The sequence below is a fragment of the Dasypus novemcinctus genome, chromosome 9, assembly GCF_030445035.2.
Source record: "Dasypus novemcinctus isolate mDasNov1 chromosome 9, mDasNov1.1.hap2, whole genome shotgun sequence".
NCBI lineage: Eukaryota > Metazoa > Chordata > Mammalia > Cingulata > Dasypodidae > Dasypus > Dasypus novemcinctus.
In genome coordinates, this window is record NC_080681.1 from 103,337,931 (window position 1) to 103,355,998 (window position 18,068).

The 18,068-nt window shown below is 49.7% G+C and overlaps 1 protein-coding gene across 1 annotated transcript; it reads left to right on the forward strand.

Moving 5' to 3' along the window:
• The first annotated feature begins 552 nt into the window (after positions 1-552).
• Positions 553-18,068, forward strand: PEF1 (penta-EF-hand domain containing 1). Its single transcript, XM_004471315.5, has 5 exons — positions 553-643; positions 10,910-11,222; positions 14,492-14,647; positions 15,178-15,321; positions 17,042-18,068. Exons 1-5 carry the CDS (start codon positions 560-562, stop codon positions 17,269-17,271), a joined length of 927 nt encoding a protein of 308 aa, XP_004471372.2. The 5' UTR covers positions 553-559; the 3' UTR covers positions 17,272-18,068.

Here is an 18,068-nt window from a genome sequence, read left to right on the forward strand (position 1 = left end):
AGGGCAAGTCATTGCCTCTCCAGACCTGTTTGCCCACTTATGAAAGATGAGGCACTAGATGATCTCATTTTCCTCCCAGTCTGACAGTTTGGTGGTTTTTTCCTCCGAAGTCCGTGGGACTGTACTCCAACCCAAGAACTCGAGTGTCTCATCATTAGAGTGTACAACGCCACCCACCTCCATCCTTTTCGGGACCTGTCAGGCGATTGCTCGTCGTCATGGCAAACGCCCGGGCCCTCCTCGGGCTGAAACTTGGAGTGACAACAGCAACTACGTCACTATCACGCGTCGCATTTGCCAGGTATAATATGGCCCCTGCAGTTCCACCTCCCAGGCTTCTCACTAGGCCTGATTAGCCCTGGGGCTTAAGCCAGGTTGGAAAAGGAAGGAGCGAGCGAGCCATTTCGGCATCGCAGTTTCCGGAATCCCCCACCCGCTTACGAGCTCCTCAGGCCTCTCCGGGAAGTACGCGACTGCCACCGTGTTGCGTCATACCCGCCGGCTGCACCCAGGATTGACAGTCGCGGAGGGCCAATCAGAAGGGCTTCCAGGCCACGCGATGGGCGGATTTGGGGACGGGAAGCCCCGCCCCTCGCCGACGTGTGACATCAGAGTCGCCATGGCCAGCTATCCGTACGGGCAGGTGAGTTGTGTGAGGGGCCTGCGAACCCAGGTAGGGGCTGCGCCAAGGCAAGGCCTGGGGCACCCTGCTCTTCTCTCTCTCCCTGCTTTCTCCACGCCTTCCTAACGCGGAGTTTCCTTTCTGCGAGACCTCGCGCGGGAGAGAAGGAAAAACTGACGGGCGGTCGCATCCGTCTCACGTCACTCAGTACCGTGCGTCCCAGAGGTCGCGTCGCGCCCCTTCTGACGTCTCACACGCGAAGCTTCGGGGACCTTGGACCCCAGGGATCCAGGCTGGACCCGGTCTGGACCCCACACTCTTCCAGGCTCCCTCTGGGGCTCTGGGCAGGGTCATCACCACTGACAGGACACTGGCTCTGTCGGTATCATTTGGGGCGTGGGATAAAAATACAGGATTCCGAATCCACCCCAGACAGAACTGCATTAGAATATGCAGGAGAGACTGTGGTTTTCGCAGCCTCCACAAGTGAGCTGGTTTGAGCTTAGTCCAGCACCTCCATTACACTCATAGGAAACGTGAAGCACAGAGAAGACACAATTTATCTTACGTCTCCGGCATTAAACAGCATAAGCAGTTAAACGGGTAAGAACCTGGGGCGGCCTGCAAATGCCGTTTCCCCGCTTGCCAGGCCATCATGATCCAGCCGAGAATACCACAGGAGGTGACTCTGGCCAGAGTTCTATGGTGGGTGACAGTGCAGTGTGGTGGTGAAGTGCAGTTTGGAGTCAGACCTAGATTCCAGTCTTGGCTCCACCACTGAAATAGTTTTGAGCCCTTGAGCAAGTTATTTTGCCCTTTTGAGCTCAAGTTTTTTTTAAAAAATAGGATCATATAAAGGTCTACCTTATAGAGCCGTTGTCAAGAGTAATGAGATGATGCTTGCAAAGCATTTCGTGCAACAAGTGTTACCCTTTGGTACTGAGATTTTTACTAGATTCCTAGAAGATCAGTGCTCGGAGGGCCCTCAAATATGATTTATTTCTGTCATTTTACAGAGAAGGAAAGTGAAGCCCAGAAAGGGGTCCTGAGTTGCCCTCGATCACACAGTAATTTAGGACATGAAACATATGCAGGAAATTTTGGAAACCAAGAACAGATGGGGTATTATAAAGCACTCAACTATGTATGGTTACTCTGCCAGAAGATGTGGCAAGAACCCTTCAAGGGAGCGCTGCCCCATCCAGTTTTCACAACATTCCACATGAAGTCCCCATGGGCATGCTAACAGGGTTGATTACCCCAGTTTACAGCTGAGAAACAAGCCCCAAAAAGTTAAGGGGCCTGTCCAAACTGATACAAAGCAAGTGAGGGTGAGGCCAGTGCTTAGAACTCCTTTCATTGTACACACAGGAAAGAGGCCAGCACCCGTGGGGGTTAGGGGGGAGTATAATCCTGTGCTGTTTCTCAAGCTCCGTTCCATTTTCCAAGTCTTGTGAGATGTTCATAGGTATTAATAGGGGAAGGATTCTGTGGTTAAATAAGTTTGCGAAACAAGAGGGTAAACAGTTAAATACAGCTGAATATGTTTGTTCACTACAGGACATGCCGGAATTCTTGATTTACTCATGTGCATTATAAATCTTCCAGACATGGGTAAAATATACAGTATTTCTCCAAATTATTTAACCATGGATCCCCACTCCCCCCCGTAGCTGTTAACTGTTTGTGACACTAGACTTCCTAAGGAACACAGTGTGAGAAAACACTGCCACAGTAAGTTGTTTCTGAGTATGATTTTCTGCATCAGAATCACCTGGAAGCGTGTTTAAAAAGCACACTTTTGGGTCCCACCTCAGACCTGTTAATGCACAGAAAGGGTCCAAGAACCTGCATTTTAATAAGCTTTTTGGGTAATTTTTCTGCATCCTAGAAGCAGTGGCAGAATTTAAGAGCCTGAGCCTTCAGGTTACACAGAAGTTGGATAGAATCCTAACCCCGCCACTTAATAATTGTATGCCCTTGTACAACCATCTAAGGATACTGAGCTTCAGTTCCTTGCTGTAAAAAAGGATGAAATAATACTTCATAGGACTGAAATGAGGAAGAAATGAGATTGTGCTTATAGGGAGCTTCACACATTGCTCATATATAGTATGTGCTGGTGCTTGGTGGCAACTCTTGCTATTGTGATTGCTGTTATCATGCCATGCTGCCCGGGCTTATGCTCAGGATGTATAATTCAAAAGGAACACTAAGAGAAAGTGTCTGGAATAGAAGAAAAAATAACTCCCCCCTCCTCCCCTCCCACCCCAGCAGACCTTGTCCATCTTTCTAGCTCCTGGTTGAAGGTGTTCCAAGAGGGAAATGGCTTGTTTTAAAGCACCAAAAGCCCAGGCAGTGTTCCCCCTTCCTCTTCAAGACACACACAGTACACAGCCCTAGAAGATTCCAGACAATTATTAGGAGTCAAAAGTCCTGTAACTGTAACTTTCCGCTGCTTCCAGCCCTGGGGCACTCAAGCATAGACTGGGGAAGCCAGATTGGTGGATTTCAATTCTTAAGAGTTTTCTTAAGATTTGGCTTCACATCCCATCTCTGACACTTCTTTGCAGAATGTTCTTGCAAAAAAAGCCTGAGGCTTGGTTTCCCCTTCTTTAAAATGGGTTCATAACAGTATCTATCTCAGAGGTTACTGTAAAATTAAATGGGGTATTAAAGTGCTCTGCTTGGTGTTTGGCATATAGTAAACACTCCAAATGGAAGAGCCATACACATATGTAAATTGTAGAATCAGAGTAAGTATAAAATGGGGGTAAGTGTAAAGAACTAGGAAAGCACGGGAGGGATAGTTAACTCAGTCTAGGGGTGCACAAAAGCTTCTTAAAAGAGACAATGTTTAAACTCAAACCAGAATCATCAGTAGGAGTTACTTGGATGAATAAAGGCATGGTATTCCGGGGAGAAGGAGCAGCGTGCTCAAAGGCCAGAAAGCAAGTAAGAGCCCAATTCTTTGGAGAAACTTTAAGGCAGGGGTCCTTAACCTTTTTTGTTCCATGGACCCCTTTGCCAGTCAGGTGAAAACCACAGACCCCTTACTAAGTCCACACTATACTGTGTATTATTTAATAAATATATTACATCGGCACTAACACGTCCCCACGAGAATAATGCTTTTTTGAATTTCAATTCAAGCTCACTGACCCCTTGTTAAGAACCCCTGCTTTAAGAAGACCAGTCTAGTTAAAGCAAAGAGGGGAAAGGGGGCAAGAAATAAGACGAGAGAGGTAAGCAAGGGCCAGATCTCAAAGGACCGTGTATGCCTTTCCAGGGAGTGTGGACTTCACCCTAAGACTAGTGGGGGAGTTGGAGGGTTTTGTCCCACGCGTGCTTTGGAGCGTTTCCTGCAGGGTGCTGAGGAGAAAGGGTTGAAGCAGGAGAGAATGGAGGCAGGGGAGAAGTTTCAAAGCTATTGAAGTAATCTGGGCTAGGGAGAGTGGTGACCCTGTGAGAAGGAGAGAAGTGGGTAGACTCGAGAGGCACTCGGGAGGCAGAACCGCGAAAACTAATTGAGGTGGCAGAGGGGAAGAAAGTGGAGGTGCCCAGGAGAACTCTGGGGCATTAGGTTTGGGTGACTGGGTGGAAGGAGGTACTGTTTACTGAGATGGGAACAGGTAGGAATAGTTTTGGAGGGAGGTCCAGGAGATATGTGGGTCTCTGCTCAGGAGAGGTGAAGCTGAAAGAAAGATTTTCTAGTGTCAGCATAGAGGTGGTAATTGAAGTCTTGGGACAGTTTTGGCTCATTGTTTATTGGTTGCTGGTTTCTGGCTGTTAAATATTTTAGGAGGCTGTGTGTGTAAACGCCCAGCCGCTCCTTCTGTCCTCTTGTGATTGTTTAACCTCTCAGCGTAGGCTCCTGCCTCCCCCATGGAGCACTTGGGAAAGGGGTTGCGCTGGGGGCATAGGCTCCTCTCTTCCCCATCAGGACTCAGCGTGGACCCGCCTTTGACATCTCTGAGCTTCACACGGGTCTTGCAGGTAGAAGACTGAGCCCTCAGAGCCAAAACAACAAAAACAGAAAAATAGGACTTTCTGAATGGGCTACTACAAGGGGGGTGAGCGCCCTCCCACTTGCAGGAGTGTAGGGTTTCCAGATGATCCTGTGGAGATTTCAGTGTCCACTGAGAGTTTGAACTGGAGAGGCTCTCAAACTGGGTCTAGATGCTGGAAGGTGGGTGGGGAGGGTGGAAAAGAATAAGATTGTTTTGCATCTCTCTGATTTCTGGGCTTGAAGCCTCTGAAAGATCACCTAATCCAACCCTCCCACTCCACTCCAGTTCACTGTAAAAATCCATCGTATTGGACAAAGGCATTTAGCACAGTCTCTGGCATTGAGTGTGATGGGTACTTATTTATTGAATGAATGAACAGAAGAGGGGTAATGTATTGGGATCATGGAGACCTCATTTTGAATCCCAAACTCTGAGCCTCAATTTCTTCATCTGTAAAATGGGATTTTTACACTTAACCTGTTAGCACTGTGAACCAGTGAGAACCAATTAAAACTGGAAGCACCTGGCAGAGTCTCAGTGTATGTTTACTGCCCCCCTCTCCAAATATATGCAGTGTAGCTTATTTGCAACTAAGGACTCAAGGGTGCTAGGCTTGGTTTTTCTGTGATAATTTTAGAAACCATGGCTACTGAACTCTTCCTGTCTTTTTTATTTTTCACAATCTTGTGTTTATCATCATGATACACTGTTGGAAAAACTCTCAGAAGGATTGACAGCATGGGGTATTACAGAGGAATGTGGAATCAGGGACTCTGGTTTTCATTCCTGGTTCAGACCTTTGTTAACAGCTCCGTGTCCCTGGGAACCATCCCACCATCTTCCCCAAACAATCCTCTCCCTGCCCCTCAGCCTGGATTTGACTCCACCGCCTTTATTTTCTTGTGAAAGCTAGAAACCTGAGTCATTCTGAACACTTCCCTCCCCTCCCTCCCCCCTCTACCTCTTCCCCAATCTAATTAGTTGCCAAGTCATGTCTAGTCTACCTCTGAAATAGCTTCAGAATCCACCCCCTTCTCTTCCTTCTCCAAGCCTGCTGTCTGGTCCAAGCCCTTCCTGTCCAGCCCTGGGCTCCTGCCTCCCCAGCTAGCTCCTCCACTCGGCTGCTGGTTTCCTCTCTAAACAAGGTTCTGATTACGTTCCTCCCCTCATGGAAACCCTTCCATGGTGCATTGTGTCCTCTGGCATAAGGGCTTTCAAGTGGTGTTCACGTATTCAAATATTTATGGAGGCTTGCGGGTGCCAGGCACGTGCCGGGCCGTGGGGTACCATGCTGAATGGCTGCCCCTGCGGAGCTCGCTGTCTGGTGGGGAAGATGGATGGACAGACAGAAACTACTGGAAGGCACCGGCAGCTCCCAGCTAACTAGTGTACAGTGGGAGAGGGGTTGGTTGAGATGTGTAGCGGGCCTGCCTTTCTGGCGTCACAGTGGGGGTTCTTCTTGCCCCTGCCCCTCAGCCCGTTCCCTGACTTCTCCATGCCCCCTCACAGGTCTGCGCCTTTGTCTCTCTTCTCCCCTGTCCAGAATGTCCTTCCCTGCCTGCCTTTTGCTTATGCATCTTTCAAGATCCAGCTCCTATATTACTGCTACCTCCTCCAGCAAGCCTTCCTTGACCCACTCATGCATTTGTTCATTTGTTTGCTCCTTTATTCATCCAACAAACAGAACAAATTCCTCTATGCTACTCTCCTAGCATTTGAAGAGGTTTTTCTGATGGCACTGTCCGGATTGTATCTTTTTTTTTTTTAAGATTTATTCCCCCCCGCCCTGTTGTCTGCTTTCTTGTGTCCTTTCGCTGTGTGTTCTTCTCTGTCTGCTTGCATTCTTAGTGGCACCAGGAATCTGTGTCTCTTTTTGTTTGTGTCAGCTCTTCATGTGTGTGGCACCACACCTGGGTGGGCTGTGCTTTTTCCGCGTGGGGCGCCTCTCCTTGCAGGGCACACTCCTTGTGTGTGGGGCTCCCCTACGCGGGGGACACCCCTGCGTGGCATGGCACTCCTTGCACACGGCAGCAGTGCACGTGAGCCAGCTTACCGCACGGGCCAGAAGGCGCTGAGTTCAAACCCTGGTCCTCCTATATGGTAGGCATGTGCTCTATTGGTTGAGCCACACTCGCTTCCCAGATTGTATCATAATTATCTGTCAGCTGCTCAAGGGAAGGGCCCCGTTTAGTTCCTACCCCCCACAAGATGACTCCCTTGTCTGCTCATTTTTTTTCTTGTTTTTGCGCCTTGTTTGCACTCGTTGTCTGCTTGTTGTTTTTCTCATTGTCTGCTTGTTTGTTTTTTTTTTAAGGAGGTCCTGGGAACTGAATCTTGGACCTCTTGTGTGGGAGGCTGGTACTCAGCTGCTTGAGCTACATTCACTCCCCCATTTAGTTTTGTCCCCATGGCTAGCCCAGAGCCTAGCAAGATGTTGTTGCTCTGTAAATGCTTGCTGAATAAAGTAATTTAACAGCTATGAAGTTTAGTTCCCTCACCTGAAAAATGGACTTACTAAATCTTCCTTTTCTCCATTAGCGGATTATTGGCAGGATTCTGCGAGTAGTGTTTGTGTATGTCAAAGTCCTTTGTAAACTGCACAAGTGAGGACTTTAATGCAGGGCGAAAAGGAAAGTGTTTAATTGCTGCCAGACTGTGCCAGACCCAGCAGGCCCCTGGAAAGTGGGAATAGGAAGGTCAGAAGACCTGCCTGGCAGCACCTGTTTTGCTGACCTGGGAGCGTTCGTTTCTCAGGTGGAAGGGCTGGGCCTTGGGTGCCTTTGGCCAGGTGCAGTTTATGGCTTTGCACCTGAGACTTAAGGTGGCACCTCTACTTCCTGGCTTGGTGTCCAGCTTGTTCTCTGGGTGTGCCCGACCTGCAGGATCCCCGCCTAGTTTCCAGCCTACACTGGAATCCTGTGCCCTGTTGCGTATGGAAAGAGCACTGGAGCAGGAGGCAGTGGGAGTTGCTGTGTGCTAGGCTGAGGGGTGGTTTAGCCCGTGTGCCTCTAACTCACAGTGTGACTTGGACAAGTCCTTTCCCCTATCCGGCCCTTAGTTCCCCTTCTATAAAACGAGGGGGTTAGGTTAGGGGCCTGGCCTCCTGAGTACCTCTCCTGTCCTGCCTCTCCAACCCCCCTGGGAATCTTGCTCATTCTTCAAGTGCCAAGCTAAATGTCATGTGCTTGTGGAAACCCTCCCTGGTTCACCCTCTTTCCTTTGCAGTCCCACAGCACACAGCTCATACGTCTATTTTAAACCCCTGTTTCCTTATGCTCTTTTGTTAGATGTTACAGAGAGCGCTTCCAGGCCTCTCATTAACCATGTGTGCCTTCAGGGCTGACCTGATGCCTCACTGGCCCTTATACCTCCAAAGAGTCTACCTGGCCCTGGGCTTTGCTGATAATACTGAATACAGTAACCATAACAGCAGCTAGGATTTTTTTTAATCGTTTGCTTTATGCCATGCTATTTATGTGATTTTTTAAATCTTAGTGATTTTCAGATTGTCTTTATTTATTTTTCTCTATTATTTTTTAAATATTACATTCAAAAAATATAAGAGGACCCCATATACCCCCCACCCCCCTCACCCCACTCCTCCCACATCAACAACCTCTTTCATCATCGTGGGACAGTCATTGCATTTGGTAAATACATTTTGGAGCACTGCTGCTCCACATGGATGATGGTTTACATTGTAGTTTACACTCTCCTCCCGTCCACGCAGTGGGCCATGGCAGGATATACAGTGTCCAGCATCTGTCCCTGCAGTACCACCCAGGACAACTCTAAGTCCTGAAAATGCCCCCATGTCATATCCCCTCATCCCTCTCCCTACCCTCAGCAGCTACCATGGCCACTTTCTCCACATCAATGCTACAATTTCTTCCATCACTAATCACAATAGTCCATAGTAGAATATCAGTAAGTCCACTCTAGTCTATACTCTATTCCTGCATCCTGTGGACCCTGGGATGGTGATGTCCACTCCATCTCTATATCGAGAGGGGGCTTAGATTCCACATAGATGATGGATGTCATTCTCCTGCTTGCAGTTGTAGGCACTCTTGGTTCCCTGGTGTGGTGGTTGACCTTCTTCACCTCCCTGTTAGCTGACTGGGGTAAGTCCAATAAACTAGAGGGTAGGAGTTGCAAGTCTGCTGAGGCTCAGGGCCTGGCTGTCACAGGGACAGTCCAGAGATTCAGGTCTCCTGAGTATACACCAACCCCAGCGCCAACCACAGGTCCAGTAAAAGTAACAGAAGAGGCATAGAGTCATTTTGAGGGTTCTATAGAACTCCCTTGGAATCCAGCAAGGGAGGGGCCCCACATTGGCACCAGGGATCTGGGCCCCTGCTACCTTGCTTCAGCCAGAGCAACTTTCCATTATCATTTTATTTATTTTGTTTGATCAAAGGGTTCTTTAGCTAAAAATTAAACTAACAAGTCTGCAGCATTTATTTTCTGTAATTCACAGTATAATCCAGGGAGGTAGAGATTCTTATATTTTGCTCGTGAGGAAACAGGCTCAGAGAGATTAAGCCACTGGCCCAAGGTCATGCAGTCTGCTGGTGAGAGCAGTTTTGGATCAAGATCTCTCTGTGATTTCATTATCTGTGAAGGAGTTTTGCTACTAGCTATGGCAGTTTCCAGGGAGGTAGCACTCCCATGATGCTGAGAAGCTTCTGGCTAGCCAGCCCCCTTTCCATGAAGTATGCATTTGGCCCTGCTGTTGAGAAGAACTATCCTACAACCTATCAAAAACAATAAAAAGGGAAACAGATGTGACTCAAGTAGTCGGGCACCCACCTACCACTTGCAAGGTCCCAGGTTTGGTTCCAAGTGCCTCCTAGAGAAGATGAGCAAGACAGCAAGCTGACATGATGGGGTGATGCAGCGTGGTGACTCAATGAAGAGATACAGTGAGGAAACATAATGAGAGACACAACAAGTAGGGAGTGGAGGTGGCTCAAGTGATTGGGTGCCTCCCTCTCACATGGGAGGGCCCAGGTTCGGTTCCCAGTACCTCGTAAAAAGAAGACAGAGAGCAGAGAGTGAGCACAAACAACTGGGGGGGGGGGATGTGGAGAAATAAATCTTTTTTTAAAAAAAACAATAATAAAAAGAGAAAGCCCAGTGTGCCTTACAGTTTGAACTAAAACATGTCTAGACGGTACCCCTTGAGCTTAGCTGAACTGTGGGTATGTGGGGGCTGTGCTCCTCCAGGCCCTGGGCTGGCCATTTAGAGAGATGGGGCTGGACACTCAGAGCCCCAGGGATCCCTGGCTGGGGGTGTGGAGAGGGAAGAAGGGAGGGCATGCCCCGACGTATGCGCTAATGCACAGATGCTCTGGACTTAGCAGCTTGGACACTTGCGTTCTGGTCCCAGCTTCTCCACATGGTCTGTGCGTGACTTTTCTGGACCTGAGTTTCCTCCTCATAGAAGGGGTTTAATATCAATAGTTAACATATATTGAAAGTTTCCTCTGTGCCTGGGCCTGTGATAAAGTACTTCACGTGACTGGTCTCATTTCATTCATATCCCAACCTAAGGTAGGCACTATTATTAGTCCTGCTTTATAGCAAAGGATACTGAGACTTAGACAGGGTAAGTCATTACTCCAGTCAGTAAGTGGCAGGGCCTGAACTTGAGCTGGGTTACTTTGATTCTTATCCACTGTACTTAACACCTGAGGAATAGGCTCTCTCCTGCTGCCTCCCAGAGTGGTGAGTGCAGATTGGGAGCTGTTTTTGCACCATGAGCTGGAGGAGGGTAAGAAAGACAGGCTGTCTAATGAATCCATGCTGTGGAGACTGAACAGAGTCAGGGGCTGTGTGGCGAAGACCATGTTTGTATTGTAGATCCTGCAGATAGAGATGGGGGACCCATAGGCTGAGAATTTGGAATTCTGTTTTGTTCATGTACCTGATCATTCATACAGTAAATATTTACTAAGCATCCATGCTGCACAGGGGACTGGGAATGAAGTAGCAAACACACTCCAGTCCTTGCAGAGCCCCTTGGTATGTAGGAAAAGGGAGTCAAGGGGGCAGGACTGGAGCCCTGATTGCAGGTCACTGGCAGTGTGGCCTTGAGTAAGTCACATCTCTAGGAGCCTCAGGTTTCCCAGCTGAGCAATGGGGATCATGATTTCAGCCCTGCCTACATGGTTAGTTGAAAAGATGTAGCAGCAGTGCTTTTTATCAGTAAAGTGCCATGCCATGGTCAGCTTCTGATCTCATCATTCTTTCCAATATCTTGCTCTACCTACAGGCCTGCCCAGGAGCTGGAGGACAAGCGCCTGGAGCCCCTCCAGGTGGCTACTACCCTGGACCCCCCCACGGTGGAGGGCAGTATGGCAGCAGACTACCTGCTGGTGGCAGTTACGGGGGTCCTGCCCCTGGTGGGCCTTATGGACCACCAGCTGGTGGAGGGCCTTATGGACACCCCAACCCTGGGGGGCTCCCTTCTGGAACTCCAGGAGGACCGTACGGCGGTGCGGCCCCAGGGGGCCCCTATGGTCAGCCACCTCCGAGTGCCTACAATGCCCAGCAGCCTGGGCCTTATGGGCAGGGGCCTGCTCCAGGTAAGTAGGGATCTTGGACTTTGGGCGTTTCAGCCTGGTTCTGAGATATCCCGGGCTCATCCTTGCCCTCCCTGTAGGTATGCAGGCAGTCTGGTCTCTGGCATCTGAGCATCTTGCCCCCAGCTTCAGCTTGTCCATCAGCAGAATGAGAAGTCTCTTAGTTTTACTGAGTGCCCAGCCCACTCGGTCCCCTCATGCTCACTTGAGTTAGCCCCTCACAGAATGACTGTTCTTGGGAGATCAAGCCACCAGCAAGGCAGCTTGGAAGCACTAAGGTGAACCCAAAGGGCCTCTGGGGAATGACACTGCAGCAAAACTAGCCACATCTTAGCATATATACCCAGGCAGGTGGCCCCGGGGGAGATGCTTAAACCTTGGGAAATCTGAGCCAGCTGCATTTATCTTGTCAGAGCCCAGAGCTTCTGGCTGTTTACATTTGGCTGAGTGGCTTCATGGTGGGTATCTTTGTCTTTTAAAATCTTGTTTGTAATGCCATCTGAGGTCACTACAGGGAAAGGGGTCCCTGGCTCTGAGGTTAACTTCTGGGACTTCTTACCCTCTGCAGCTTCCTCTTGCTTGGCTGCCACCGCCTCTGCTCCAGTGCAGCCAGTGAGCCCACCCCTGCTACTCTACCCGCCTACCCCACCCCAAGCGCTGCTGCTTAAAGCATGACCCAGGTGCATCAGTCACCTGTGAGGCCCCGCCTCAGATCCACCAAATCCAGGATCTGAAGTGTGAGAACCATGCTTTGGAAGACAAGTCTAACCAGGTGCCTTCCTGCTTAAAAGCCACCAAAGGTCCCCCACCGCCCACAGGAAAGCTCTTAAAGGTACTCAAGACCCACAGGGCCTTTCCTTCCTCCTCACTTGCCAGTGCTCCTTCCCTCACATCAGCCCAGGACTCCTTGGAGTGCTCTGAAATGCCCTCTGCCTTCACCACATGCTTTTCTTCTCTACCTCGAGTCCCTATCATCCTTTCAGACCCAATTTACATATCCCTTCCTCTGTGAAAATACCTGCATTTATGCCAGGCCCTTTGCCAAGAACTTCTTTATTCTCTTATTTAATCACAACTACCCTGGGGAGTGGGCTCATTTTAGAAATGGGGAAATCCATACTCAAAATTAAAGACATTCTGCCTAAAGTCACATAGGCTAATGGGAATCAGAGCCAGGATTTGAATCAAGATTGCTTTGATTCCAAAGCCTGAGCTCTTAACTTCTACACAAACCATGTAGACCCTACTGTTTTAAAAACTGCCTGTGCTCAGGCCTGTGGCCCCTGCTTCCCCAGGACCCAGCTGCTGTTCTAGCAAGGTGGGTGGGGCCTGCCTGGATTTCCCATCTAAGGAGGTCACACTAGTCCATTGGTCAGGCAAATCTCTTTCCTCTGGCCTCATCATTCGGGACTGGGCAGTGGTTTTTGTGCTTCACAACTGCCACTGGCCATCTCTGATATTTTCTTGTGGGAAGGTGGCCCTTTTGTGGCCAGTAGGCTTACCAGTAGGTAAGTTCAGTAGGTTTACCAATCCCATGTAACTCTGATTTTTTCCGAAGATAGACAGACTTCTCTTCTTCTCTATTTTCATTTACCATCTCCTGCCCCATGCCCCTCCACACTCCTTTACTTCTTTCCATAGGAATGATCCCTTTGTCTATCTCCCTTCATCCATGCAAAACTACATTAACTATGACAACAAGGATAATCAGCAGTTGTCTAGAATTTAAAGTGTGCCAGGTGCTGGTTTACGGGATTTTGTATACCAACTCATTTAATCTTCACAATGACCTGAAGCAGCTGCTATTGCTGATCTCATTTTACAGATAAGAACACTGAGGCACAGAGAGTTTTAAGTAGCTTAAACAAGGGCACAAATGGGAGGAACTGGGATTTGAACCAGGAGGCTGACTCCAGAGTCGGTGCTCAGATATTCAGTATGTATGAATCAGGCACCTTCCCTATCTGTGCCCAGTTCTGTGCTAGGCTCTGGGAACTCAGAGATGAATCAGGCTGAGTTCCTGCCCACAAGTTGCAGTGAGTCTAGCCTAGAAGAGGTTGGAAAGAGCATGTCTGCAGTGGAGCGTGATTAGGGCCATGGCGGGGTGGAATTGCAAAGGAGAGAGGAAGGAGGTCTGCCTAGGAAGGGAAGGATAGCGAAGGCTTTATGGAAGGAAGGGTATTTTATTTGGGTTTTGAAGGATGGACAGAAAATGTGTCCAAAGAGATAAGAGAAAAGGGGTTCAAGGGAGAGGGAATAGGGAGCAGAGGCTCTGGGGTGGGAAAATGCAGAGTGGCATGGGTAAGGTCAAGGCTAGTACTTCATCGGGCAGCAGCAAAGATGTGAGGGGGCTGTGCTGGGAGTAGAGGGGGAGGGAAGCTGGAGGGGTAGACATGACCCAGTGAGTGCCATTCTAAGGATGATGGCCTTTATTGTGAGGCAGTGGGGAGCCTTTGAAGAGTTTTCAGTGGGGGCAAGTGGATGAGAACAGTGGAATTGGATGGAGGAGAGTTGCTGCACAGATGATTTGATGAGGATTGGGGGTTTGTTACAGGTGAGCATATCTGAACCAGGGCAGATGCAGTGGGAACAGAAAGAGGAGGGGAGCTCTGTGTATGGAGCTGACAGAGCTGGGCATCTGGTTGGATGGTGGGACAAAGGAAGTGTCAGAGATGTCTACTGGGAGGCTTGGAGATGAGGGCATCCACCTGAGGTGACAGGGAAGGAGGACAGTGCCACCCACAATCTGGCAGCTCCTCATAGAACATGTCAGATATCCACCAGGTCAGGCCCGTATTGAACACAGGAATCAGAGATGGCTCCTGTGTGGTTCCCATTCCAGAGAGCTCCCAGCTGCTGTGACTCTCTGAATACTTTTCTCTGGGCTGTGCATGTTAGGTGCTTATTTCTCATTTTTGGCCCCCAGTCTGTGGAGAATATATAATCTCCTTTTCAGAGAATTCTTCATCTGCTAGGGTGGTGGGAGGGTGGGGGGAGGAACAGACAAACTCCCTATTCCTTAGATACTTAAAATCAAATAGAGAAAGTGGCTGGAGCATTGTCAGAAGAGCCTACAGGATTCACGGCTAGAAATCAACTGCAAACACCTGCGAGTCTGTGCCAGCCCTCTTCCTTCAGAGCAGGAACGCTGGCTTGGTGGAAGGCAGAGGGAGATGGGCTTGTGGGCTTTGTGGGTGGGGAAACCTGTAGCCCAGGGGGGCACTCAGTCCTGGCTCTGACCCCACCCCACCCCGACTGCACCCCTCCCCTAGGTGGCGCCCCTCCCAGTGTGGATCCTGAGGCCTACTCCTGGTTCCAGTCAGTGGACTCTGATCACAGTGGCTACATCTCTATCAAGGAGCTGAAGCAGGCTCTGGTCAACTCCAACTGGTCCTCATTCAATGATGAGACGTGCCTCATGATGATAAGTGAGTCCCATGGGCTTGAGCTGGGGCAGAGCCACCTGGGATCTGCCAGTAGGCGGGTAGGCAGCCATTCTGTGGAGAAGGATTGTCTTTGGTCAGGAAAGGTTTCAGGGAGGAAGCGGGGTTCAAGGCGAGAGTTCCTAGGCTGAGAGCTCTTGCCCTTAAAGCTTTTTTCAAGTTCTGGACCTGGCTGTGTCACAGACTAAGTCAGTTAACGTTTTGCAGAAAGGGATTCCAGACCCTCCTGGAGATGGCAGGGAAAGGGTCAGTGTAGGTCAGAGTTTGGGGGCTCAGCTGCCCAGCCTGCAGAGAAAATGGGGTTCTGGATGGAGCAGGGCTGAGGCATAGCCAGGGGTAGGAAGTGGGTGGCACTTGAGGAGGGTATATCTCAGGTACAGGGCAGCTGGGTGTAAGGTTTGGGGTTCCATCATGTCTCCTGCTCTAGCTCTGGGGAGAAGGTTGTCTCAGTAGTACCTAAGAACCCTGGATCCTCAGTCACAAAGCCTTCCTCGCCCCCTCTCTCCTTCCCGCAGACATGTTTGACAAGACCAAGTCAGGCCGCATTGATGTCTATGGTTTCTCGGCCCTTTGGAAATTCATCCAGCAGTGGAAGAACCTCTTCCAGCAGTATGACCGGGACCATTCAGGCTCCATTAGCTACACGGAGCTACAGCAAGGTGAGGGCTGTGGCAGGGGCAGGTGGGCAGGGCACAGCAAAGATAGACCTCTGTCTTCACTTCCTAAGACAAAAGAAAGGGCTTTTTTTCTAGCTTCTAGCCAAATGTCCAAGCTGTGCTACAAAGCGCCACCCTCAGTGCAGGCCTGCTGCCCACCCCTTCTGTGACCTGGCTTGGGCACTGAACCAAGATCTCAGGGCGATGAAATGCCTGTGTCAGAATCAGGGCTGGACCCACAGGTGATGGGATTCTGGCAGTGCTAGATGAGACAGCCTTGCTTGGCAGGATGCCTTAGGGATAGAAACTCGACGCCCCCGGGTTCTTTGAGCCCAGGGTGTGCGGCTTGTGTGGTTTGTTCCTAACATGTTCCTCAGTTTCTAACATGTAGAATGGAAAGACTCCTGCACAGGGGCTCAGAAAGAGGGTTTTGTTGCCAGCTCTGCTAGAAGGGAGTTTCTTCCCAGCTCTGGACCCAAACCACTCTAAATAGTTGCAGTTGGGTAAGATGACCTGAGGTCACAGCTCCAGGTCTGGCTCCAATTCTGGGCTCTTTGGGGCTGGAGCCTGCCGGCTGGGCTTGGGCTAGTCCAGTGAGTGGATGGGTGGCTTATGGGGTTGTGACATGTGGGGGAGAGAAGGGGCTCCCCAGAGAACCCCCAGCACCTTTACTCTGGTCATGGATTTCAGTCAGTCTAAGGAGGCCATATCTGCCCCTGGTAGAAGGGAAAGGAGAGGAAAGAGAGGTCCTTTACTGGTCACCTCCTCTTTTGTCATATCTTTCCATGGAATGCTGAGGGTGATAGTAACAACAGAAAAATAATATTTACTGAAGGCTTGCTACATGCCAGGTACTGAAATAAGCACTTAGAGTATATTATTATAGCACTCATTCTTTCTTTGTGCTAGGTACTATTTATTTTTCTTTAGCCTTAGATAAAGGAGCCCTTACTATCACCCTTTCACAGATGAGAAGACTGAGGCTTAGTATGGGTAATTTGCCCAAGGGCCCACATAGCAAATGGGGAGTTGAAATGTTTACCTGGTAAGTGAAGCAGAGAGGAAGAAAGGAAGCATCCCAGAGGGAACGAGAGAGGGAGCAGCAGTGGGCTGTGACCGTGGGACTGCCCAGTAGCCTTGCCAAGGAAGATGGTAGTGATTTTATTATTTTTAACAAGTAACACTTACTGAGTGCTTATTATGTGCCAGGCACTATGCCAGGTGCTTTACAAGATCATCTCCTGTAATCCTTACAGAGATTCCAGGGTAAGTAATATCCCCATTTTAGAGATGATATGACAGAGGCCTAGTGAAGTTGACCACCTTTCCCTGGGGCTGTCTGACTCTAGAGTAGGCCCTTGTAATGTCGATGTTGCACTGCCTCTGTTATCTGTCCTAGGCAGATCTGTATCCTTCTAGAATACAGATAAGTCAGACATGAGTGTGGATAGACTAGTGTCAAAACTGGAGCCCCACGAGCCCTTGATTGAACAGAAAATAATGGAGATAAGGAGAAAGAGGGATGGGGCCTGCCAGGTATGGGGAGCTCCATACAGAGCCCTTGTGCTCCTGACATCTTAGATATATCCTTGGGACTTCTGTCCTCTTTATGCTTCTGTGTCAATATCTTGATGTCCCTGAACTGCTGTGGTTTGGCAGAGCTGGCTGACAGAGGTGCTCACTGCAGGTTTTTGTGTGTCTGCTTTGTGTGCCCCCCATCCAGCTCTGTCCCAAATGGGCTACAACCTGAGTCCCCAGTTCACCCAGCTCCTGGTTTCTCGCTATTGCCCGCGCTCCACCAATCCTGCCATGCAGCTGGACCGCTTCATCCAGGTGTGCACCCAGCTGCAGGTGCTGACTGAGGCCTTCCGGGAGAAGGACACAGCTGTGCAGGGCAACATTCGGCTGAGCTTCGAGGACTTCGTCACCATGACAGCCTCTCGGATGCTTTGACCCAGCCCATCTGTAGAGACTGGAGTGCACCAGGGACCTCTCCTAGCTCCCTAAAATGGGAGAAGCATGTGGGCCTCTCTTCTTTTCCTGCCCCCCAACCTTCCCCCAAAAAAGATTCACCCTTGGTGATGCAACATTCTTCCCAAAGGGACTGGGAGTCTTGTGTCATAGCCACCGTGTAGTGAGGACCTGGGCTGAGTCACTCCAGTAGGGGCCAGACCTGAGGAGAGGACTGGAAGCCGAATGTCCTTACTGCCCTGAGGATCTAAATGGCACAGCTTTGCCACCAGGAGTGGGAGGCACCAGTCATTACAGTGGATTAGTGTCCGATCAGCTGGGCTCAGGCCTCTAGCGGTCCCTTCTAGTTCCAAGTGTTTATTGAACTCGTATTGTTGGTACCTGTGTTTCCTGACCCATGCTGTTTGGTCAAGTGAGCCCAGTTTCTCCCAAGTGGAATCTGACCAAGCACGGGAGATATTTGCCACCCAGGCCAGTGGCTTTGATTCTGCCACCACCAGTCCTTGTGTGTTAACTTCCAGCTGCCTGGCGGCTGTCCCTGCTTAGGGAGCTTGGATAATCTGCTCTCTGGCTATCTTGGCCAGGCAACTCCCCTCCTGAGCATGGACCCCTCACTTGCCCACTCTGCTCTCCTTGGCCTCCATTCCCAGAGGATAGTTGCCATCTCCCACCGCCAATGCTTTTTATTATTATTATTATTATTTGCCATTCTTTCATATGGGGCCAAAAGTCCAGTGAAACTGTAAGCTTCAATAAAAAAATGAAACTCTGGCGTTCCA